Source organism: Ranitomeya variabilis, chromosome 3, assembly GCF_051348905.1.
Source record: "Ranitomeya variabilis isolate aRanVar5 chromosome 3, aRanVar5.hap1, whole genome shotgun sequence".
NCBI classification, from domain to species: domain Eukaryota; kingdom Metazoa; phylum Chordata; class Amphibia; order Anura; family Dendrobatidae; genus Ranitomeya; species Ranitomeya variabilis.
This window is the reverse complement of record NC_135234.1, coordinates 323277366-323286058: the sequence shown is the minus strand read 5'-3', so window position 1 is coordinate 323286058 and position 8693 is coordinate 323277366. Positions and strand designations below refer to the sequence as shown.

Here is an 8693-nt window from a genome sequence, read left to right as displayed (position 1 = left end):
GCTGCTGAGTCAGAGGGGGAGTGATGGCAGAGGGAGTCACATGACGCTCTCTCCCCATCACTGCTTTCAACTGTATAGGCATCTATGATGCCGATAAGTTGAATGCGCGATGGGGGAGGGGCAGTGCAGCACTGGGCCCCTCTTACTCAGGGGCCCTAGAGTGGCTGTGGGCTCCTGGAGGAGCCGGGGCCCTAGGCGGCTACCTGGTCTGCCTGCCCCTAACGCAGACCATAAATTGTAATATAACATAACAAATTAACCACTGTGGTAATATCTAAGGGTACCGTCACACAGTGCCATTTTGATCGCTACGACGGCACGATCCGTGACGTCGCAGCGATCGTATGATTATCGCTCCAGCGTCGTAGACTGCGGTCACACGTTGCAATCACGGCGCTGGAGCGATGCCGAAGTCCCCGGGTAACCAGGGTAAACATCGGGTTACTAAGCGCAGGGCCGCGCTTAGTAACCCGATGTTTACCCTGGTTACCAGCGTAAACGTAAAAAAAACAAACAGTACATACTTACATTCCGGTGTCTGTCCTCCGGCGTTCTGCTTCTCTCCACTGTGTAAGCGCCATAGCCGGAAAGCACAGCGGTGACGTCAGACGTCACCGCTGTGCTCGCTTTCTGGCTGGCCGGCGCTCACAGTGCAGAGAAGCTGAGACGCCGGAGGACAGACACCGGAATGTAAGTATGTACTGTTTGTTTTTTTTACGTTTACGCTGGTAACCACGGTAAACATCGGGTTACTAAGCGCGGCCCTGCGCTTAGTTACCCGATGTTTACCCTAGTTACAAGCGAACACATCGCTGGATCGCTGTCACACACAACGATCCAGCGATGTCAGCGGGTGATCAAGCGACGAAAGAAAGTTCCATACGATCTGCTACGACGTACGATTCTCAGCAGGATCCCTGATCGCTGCTGCGTGTCAGACACTGCGATATCGTATGGATATCGCTGGAACGTCACGAATCGTACCGTCGTAGCGATAAAAGTGTGACTGTGTGACAGTACCCTAAGACTACTACAGTTAAAGGATTGTTTCATTATCTTCTGTAGAAGCACAGTGCTCCTCAGCCTCCTGCTTGCTGGAGGCTGATAGTCTGCTCCGGCTTGAATCAGTTACCAATTGCATTATTATGCCACTGGCCCAGATTGTGCGCTATCTGATTCTGAAAACCAGCATCAAAGGAGCACATTATGACTGGAGCTAACAGTACTTCAGCAATGCCTGACAACTTCATAGCAGTACTTAGATCCTCTATTGGAAAGAGCTTGTAAGCACAGTACATGTTCGCCATTGCTAATAGCCTGCAGCGCGGTGGGTAACCTAGGCAACGAATAGTAAACAAGAAAATTAAAAATACCACTGTTTGCTTTATTAACAAGTAGATTTCAATTAGTGTTTTTTCAAGCACTTTGCAATTCTAACCATTAGTGATGAGCGTAAGTGTTCGTTACTTGAGTTTGCCGAGGGTGCTAGGGGACGTAGCGTGCGTGGGTGCTCGAGTGAGATGTTCGTGTCACCATGTCCACATGTTTACTGGCTGTTAGACAAACATGGGCAATCCCCAATGGGCGAAACATGCGTCGGGGCAGGGGGATGTGACTCTCATGACATCTTTAGCAGATGGTTATACTATCAGGTAATGGCTGTCTTTAACAAAACCATTATTACCCTGCTCATTGTGCCAATGCAAGATCAGATATACCAATCATAGATTGCAACTTGCTGAGATTAACTGCAAAACACAGCAAGCAGAAGTATGCACTTTTATGTGCACCTGCACGTGATTGTTTGGCAGCTACTTATAAACTGCAATCTGCATTTTATATCATCAGCTCTGTCACTTACCATTTACATAAAATCAACTAAGGCCTCTTTCACACTAGCGTCGTGCACTGCACGTCGCTATGCGTCGTTTTGCAGAAAAAACGCATCCTGCAAAATTGCTTGCAGGATGTGTTTTTTCTCCATAGACTTTTATTAGTGACTCAGTGCGACGCAGTGCCACACGTCGCAACCGTCGTGCGTCGTGTTGCGTCAGACCGTCGCCACCAAAAAACGTTGCATGTAACGTTTTTTGGTGCGTCGTCTGCAGCATTTCCGACCGCACATGTGCAGCCGGAACTCCGCCCCCTCCTCCCCGCACCTCACAATGGGGCAGCGGATGTGTTGAAAAACAGCATCCGCTGCCCCCGTTGTGCGGCGCTTCCACATTATGCGTCGGTGCGCCGCAATGTCGCATTGCGACGTGCAGTGCATGACGCTAATGTGAAAGTAGCCTTAATGAGAAGTTTTTGTAGCAATGATGTGGATCACCAAAGACTGTTTGTTCGTACTATACACTTTAAAATGTTATGCACTGCATTTATTAAATGTTATTACCAGGGTAATTTTTTTTACATGATTATTTAATTTCATTTAGTATTGTGTACTATATATTTTTCTGTGTACCCCGGAAGAGCCTATTGGAAGATTCTATAATCGTTGTTATATTCATCAGTTTATAGGGTTCAACCTTACCTTGCCTATATACTATTAGAGCCCATATCCCTCATTTCTTTCAGCACTCCTTTCTGATTTTAATATTTTTTTATTTTATACATATCAATAAAATTATTATTTAAAGGGAATCTGTCACCCCAAAATTGTATATGAGCTAAGGCCTCCGGCATCAGGGGCTTATCTACAGCATTCTGTAATGCATTCTGTAATGCTGTGGATAAGCCCCCGATGTATCCTGAAAGGTAAGAAAAACACCCAGGGGCGGTCCCGGTCCGGTCCGATGCGCGTCGCGGTTGGAGTCCAACGCCTCCTATCTTCTTACGATGACGTCCTCTTCTTGTCTTCACGCTGCGGCTCTGACGCAGGCGTACTTTGCCTGCCCTGTTGAGTACTGTTTACAGAATGCTGTAGATTAGCCCCTGATGCCGGTGACCTTATCTCATAAACGATTTTTGGGGTGACAGATTCCCTTTAACAATCATTAAATAATCGCTTCTTCATTATCATGGTAAAATAAGATACTCGATTCTGGAAGAGTAAAGGTACCGTCACATTAAGCGACGCTGCAGCGATATAGACAACGATGCTGATCGCTGCAGCGTCACTGTTTCGTCGTTGTGTGGTCGCTGGAGAGCTGTCACAGACAGCTCTCCAGCGACCAACGATGCCGGTCCCCGGGTAACCAGGGTAAACATCGGGTTACTAAGTGCAGGGCCGCGCTTAGTAACCCGATGTTTACCCTGGTTACCAGTGCTAATGTAAAAAAAAACAAACACTACATACTTACATTCCGGTGTCTGTCCCCCAGCGTTCTGCTTTCCTGCACTGACTGTGAGCGCCGGCCGGAAAGCAGAGCGGTGACGTCACCGCTATAATCTGCTTTACGGCTGGCTGGCGCTGACAGTGCAGGAAAGCACAGCGCCGGGGGACAGACACCGGAATGTAAGTATGTAGTGTTTGGTTTTTTTTACATTTACACTGGTAACCAGGGTAAACATCGGGTTACTAAGCACGGCCCTGCGCTTAGTAACCCGATGTTTACCTTGGTTACCAGTGAAGACATCGCTGAATCGGCATCACACACACCGATCCAGCGATGTCTGCGGGAGATCCAGCGACGAAATAAAGTTCTGGACTTTCTGCTCCGACCAACGATGGCACAGCAGGATCCTGATCGCTGCTGCCTGTCAAACTCAACGATATCGCTAGCCAGGACGCTGCAACATCACGGATCGCTATTGTTATCGTTCAGTGTGAAGGTACCTTTACCCTTGATATAGGGTGTTTATACAATTAGCACTTTTCTTTGACATAAATATCTATCATCTGTCAGGTTCCCTTTTTATTAGTAGCATAATTCTAAAACATTAGTTCACAGGGATAAGGTATTGACCAACTCAGCCCGAATCATGTTCCCTTGTTACGTTCTAAGATGCCTATATAGCATATTATTTTTGGATTTGCCTTATAGTTAGAAATGATAGCGTTCCATTGTAAAAAAAATAAAAGGTACCGTATATACAGTATTCACACATATTTTCAATGGCTGCCATTGGATAATGTCCTACACACTTTTTTAGCAGCACTGATATATACCGTATGTATAAGTTTAGCGGGTACATGGGGAGGTGTTCCAGTATACAAGCCAAACATACCTTAGCCCTGGCTACCATTTCTCTCTGTTGGATATACATGTGGGTGCACGCAGACAGAGCACATCAGGCTGGGTGACAGGAGTTTACAATCTATGAGGAGCAGATTATGGCCAAGGCTCACTGACTATAGCATTGTTATGGTTGCCTTGTTCTACAAAGACATTGTGCAAACGCTGTCATTTCCCATAGGGCACCTTGCCTCAGAAGCATAACCGTCTGATAGGCAGCAGTTCATGGAGTCTGACAACAACACATGGGCCGGGCTCTGACTAAAGTGGCTGGGGGCCCGCCAATGATGGGCGGAGGGCGAGCCTAACTAGCCGCCACCTCCGTGTAGTCCTCTCAGCCATGCACACTGGTGTGGGGAGCAGTCTGCAGGCCGCACAGGGCTCCTCACAGTGCTCCTCACAGGGCTCCTCTCAGTCCTCCTCACAGGGCTACTCTCAGTCCTCCTCACAGGGCTCCTCTCAGTCCTCCTCTCAGGGCTCCTCTCAGTCCTCCTCACAGGGCTCCTCTCAGGGCTCCTCACAGGGCTCCTCTCAGTCCTCCTCACAGGGCTCCTCACAGGGCTCCTCTCAGTCCTCCTCACAGGGCTACTCTCAGTCCTCCTCACAGGGCTCCTCTCAGTCCTCCTCTCAGGGCTCCTCTCAGTCCTCCTCACAGGGCTCCTCTCAGTCCTCCTCACAGGGCTCCTCTCAGTCCTCCTCACAGGGCTCCTCTTAGTCCTCCTCACAGGGCTCCTCTCAGTCCTCCTCACAGGGCTCCTCTCAGTCCTCCTCACAGGGCTCCTCTCAGTCCTCCTCACAGGGCTCCTCTCAGTCCTCCTCTCAGTCACCCACGGATCGGACTTACCAAGGAAGGCGCCGGAGAGCTGCAGCTGTGGGTGAGTGCAGTAACCCTCTTCTTCCATGTAGGCTGCTGGAATCACATTGGCACTTTTTCAGTCAGTTTTTCTCTAGCCAAACACTGGCGTGGATACAAAAGAATGCTGATGTATCAATCTTTCCTTTATTCTTTTTTTTCTATTCTTTTTTCGCCACAAGCTTGTACTTGTTGTTTCATCCTTGGTCTTATTATATTATAGTGTTACTGTTCCATAGCCTGTGCCTGTTACTTAAATTGTGCTGACATGTCTACCAGGCTATACACAACCCTAAAATAATCCTAAAACGCACGTGAACGCTGCAGAATACGACAAATAACAAAATAAAACACAAAGCAGTCAGTGTGGGGTCATATTCCTTTGTTCAGATACCCGAGCAAATCTGTGACTTGTTAAGGGTTAAACTTTTTCTGTTGAAACTCTTTTGATTGTTAAATCCCCTATGACTGTAATCCACATTCAGAAGGGTGTGAAAGGGGCACTCCGTCCTATTAGAGCCTGGGACATATGCATACACTTGGCTTTATGGGGTTTCCAATGCTCTTCATCATTCTCACAAGGCTGGACAACAATAATGCCCCCCGATGTGTTACATTAGAGAACTATAGCATCAACTTGTGTAATCCTGTGCTGTAAATGACTTTCTAACAAGCCAACCCCTGTGCCATGCTGGATGAGACTAGTAGTTTCAAGCCTAAATCCAATAAATCTGTATGTACATAATATAAGACAATATTACGGAATACTACACTCTATTATTGATGTAAGTCCTTCCCTTAGATTGCCTAACTACAGACACACAGAGGAGCACTTCTGCAGATTATGGATCGGCACCAACCTATAGAATGAGATGAGTATGCTAAGCAGAAATACATGGAAATAAAGAAACCAATCGCAGGCCTCCCTTGCTGCTCACCGCCTTGTGTACTTAGCCAGGTCTAGCCAGTAGGCATTTTTGCTGTGCTTTGCACTTAGTGAGGGAGGTCACTTCTTGTTTCCGAACATTCATATTTGCATGTATTGTTGCTACAGAAGCTAAATGCATTGTTTCACAATACTCCTACACACTACACCAGAATCGAGTATAAAGCCCTGAGATTTAGGATTTGTGATGCAAGATAGCTCGGAATCTATCCACTGGATCGCAGGAATTACATAGGAATGTGAAGAAGTGTGATCTAGAAGGTTACTGTTGATTAATAGAAGAGATCTTGTAAAATCGGACAGGTTGCCCCTAGTTTGGTGAGTCTGCCATTCACCTATTCGGGTCTGTGGCACTGCTAAAGTAATAAGCTGAGGAATGTCTGGACTCTGGGGGCTTGTATGTATGTATGTATGTACAGTTACAGAGTGGCTTACAACTGGCACCGTTTCAATATCAGCTGGAAAGCCAAACAAAGGACATTCAGCTTGGATTGAAATATATTTGTTAATGTAGATAAATATTACATTATCATGAAAATAACGATTTACCCTTTTCCTAACAGAGGGAATGGCAGACCCAATGATGATGCAAGCCATGCAAAATGGACACCCTACTTATAGGATGACCATGACCAGTATGCAGCCTCAGCCTCATACAGCTAGAAGCATGCCTTCAGTACCAATGATGCAATATGGAGTTGTTCATCCAGATGGAAATATGAGGGCACGGATGAATATGCAACAGCATATGGCTAACTCTATGATGTACCAAGGACAAGCTCAGTCCTGCATGGGAACCCAGCAACTAATGGCTACAATGCATCTTCAAAAACTCAACACTCAGTACCAGGGACATCCCATGATGACTAATAATGGACTTGTGCAGGGACTTCCAGCTTACAAAATGGCTCCAAGCCATCATCAGAACATGCCTACCTTAAATGTGACGGACGCTGACCTCATTGATGAGGATGTATTAACATCTCTGGTGCTGGAGTTAGGTTTGGATAGAATTGAAGAGCTACCTGAACTATACTTGGGGCACAATGAGATGGATTTCATTCTGGACTTTGTAGGCAAGCAGCAGGTCGGCACAATAACTTGCTGATGGACAACTCAATAACAAGACAACTGTGAAACTCAGCCGCACTGTACATGGCTTCCATTGGTCCTAGTCTTAACAACCCTTCACCATTGCCCTCCCCTCTAAACAGACTTTGGTATATAAGACTGTTTGGCCTAGACTTTAATCATGAGAGATACTGTTCAATAATCACATCTGTAATTGAAGGATTCAATAAATAATATATGGAAAAAGTTACCATAAGGGGATGTGTCCACGTTCAGGATTACATCCGGAATAGCTGCGGAGTGAATGCTGCGTACAGCCGTAACGTTCAACCCGCCGTGTCCAGATGTTACAGCATAGCGGAGGGGATTTTATGAAATCTCGTCTCCACTATGCGTGTGAACACGCACCCGGCGGCCCTGCGTTTACGGACATGCAGTGCGTCTGTTTAGAACGCAGCATGTCTGTTTACCTTGTGGCGACGCTCCATCGCCGCAAGGTAAATCACAGGGTCCTATGTATGGGGTGCGGAGATTCCGGATGTGTGCAATGAACACATCTGGAATCACCGCGTGTCCAGAAGGGGGCGGCGCTTTGGGCGGAGCTGGTTTTCCCGCTCCATCCAAAGCGCCGTCATTACGGACCGTGGACACGCATCCTAATGCATTTAACGTCAGACTTTGCACTGAACCATGGCCACCAGTTAAGGTTTATTTCTTCATATTGACCATCAATAACCATTCTAATCAATATCTAAGCAATAGGTCTGTTCCACTGATTTTATGTCACTGTACCGGTGAGGGTTTACATTTTCTTTGTATGTACAATCAGTTTTCCAAATGAAAAAAACACACTTCTTATTTACATGGGACAAACAATTATTGTTACAATTCACTCCTGACTTGCACTAGCCTGCTATAGGCTTATTACATGGCTGCCACCAGAGCTGACTTATTGAGGTGGCCTAAACCTTCGTAGGTCAGGTTCACACAGTGCAGGTTTTGATGTATTGTCTTCTCCCCAAAGCTAGGAGATGATCCTAAAGAGAAGAGAACTATAACTGCTTGTTTTGTCAGAGAGATGTATCATAATGTGCAGTGAATGAACGGTACGGCGATGTCAGGAGTCCCAGTTATTGTAACTATACCATTATAGACAGATGAAAAAAGTGACGTGCTGGCGTCACTATTTGTATAAAGCCAGCAATGGCTTATTCGCATCTGTTCCGGTATCTACCTATTGGCAATGTCAAACAAGTTTTAAAGAATTGGAAATAAACGTTTGCACTATACAGTTGGGAAAGTCGTGTTTGTGGAAATAACGGTAACTTATTCCATTGCAGGAATTGGCCGTGAATCGGGGCGATAGCATTTGTGGATTTAAACATGAGTATTAAGGTAGAGCTGAACAGAATAAACTTTATTTCTACATAATTCGGCATTACTGAAATTCTGCTCTTTAAAAGGACTCCTATTATCCCTACTAAGCATAAAGATGTCTTTATGCCTTCCCCTTTAAGAGCAACTACCACTTTAAAGGACACAGCAGTCCACATGTTACACAGTCATCCATTCATTTGAATGGCATCCACGTCATACTCTATGTATAGGTATACACAGCGGCCCTACAGGTTAGCGAAGATGGCTT

The 8693-nt window shown here is 46.1% G+C and overlaps 1 protein-coding gene across 2 annotated transcripts; it reads left to right on the top strand.

Moving 5' to 3' along the window:
- Positions 1-4506: 4506 nt before the first annotated feature.
- On the top strand, positions 4507-8337 carry LOC143815942 (cbp/p300-interacting transactivator 3-like). 2 transcript variants are annotated; one of them, XM_077295761.1, is made up of 3 exons: positions 4507-4967; positions 5004-5053; positions 6541-8337. In XM_077295761.1, exon 3 carries the CDS (start codon positions 6546-6548, stop codon positions 7083-7085), a length of 540 nt encoding a protein of 179 aa, XP_077151876.1. In that variant the 5' UTR covers positions 4507-4967; positions 5004-5053; positions 6541-6545; the 3' UTR covers positions 7086-8337. The 2 variants fall into 2 exon arrangements, with proteins under 2 accessions (XP_077151876.1, XP_077151877.1); XM_077295762.1 differs by lacking the exons at positions 4507-4967; positions 5004-5053 and adding an exon at positions 6033-6295.
- Positions 8338-8693: the final 356 nt, after the last annotated feature.

Coding starts and splice junctions, on each gene's coding strand:
- LOC143815942 (XM_077295761.1), top strand. CDS start 6,546: ATGGCAGACCCAATGATGATGCAAGCCATGCAAAATGGACACCCTACT.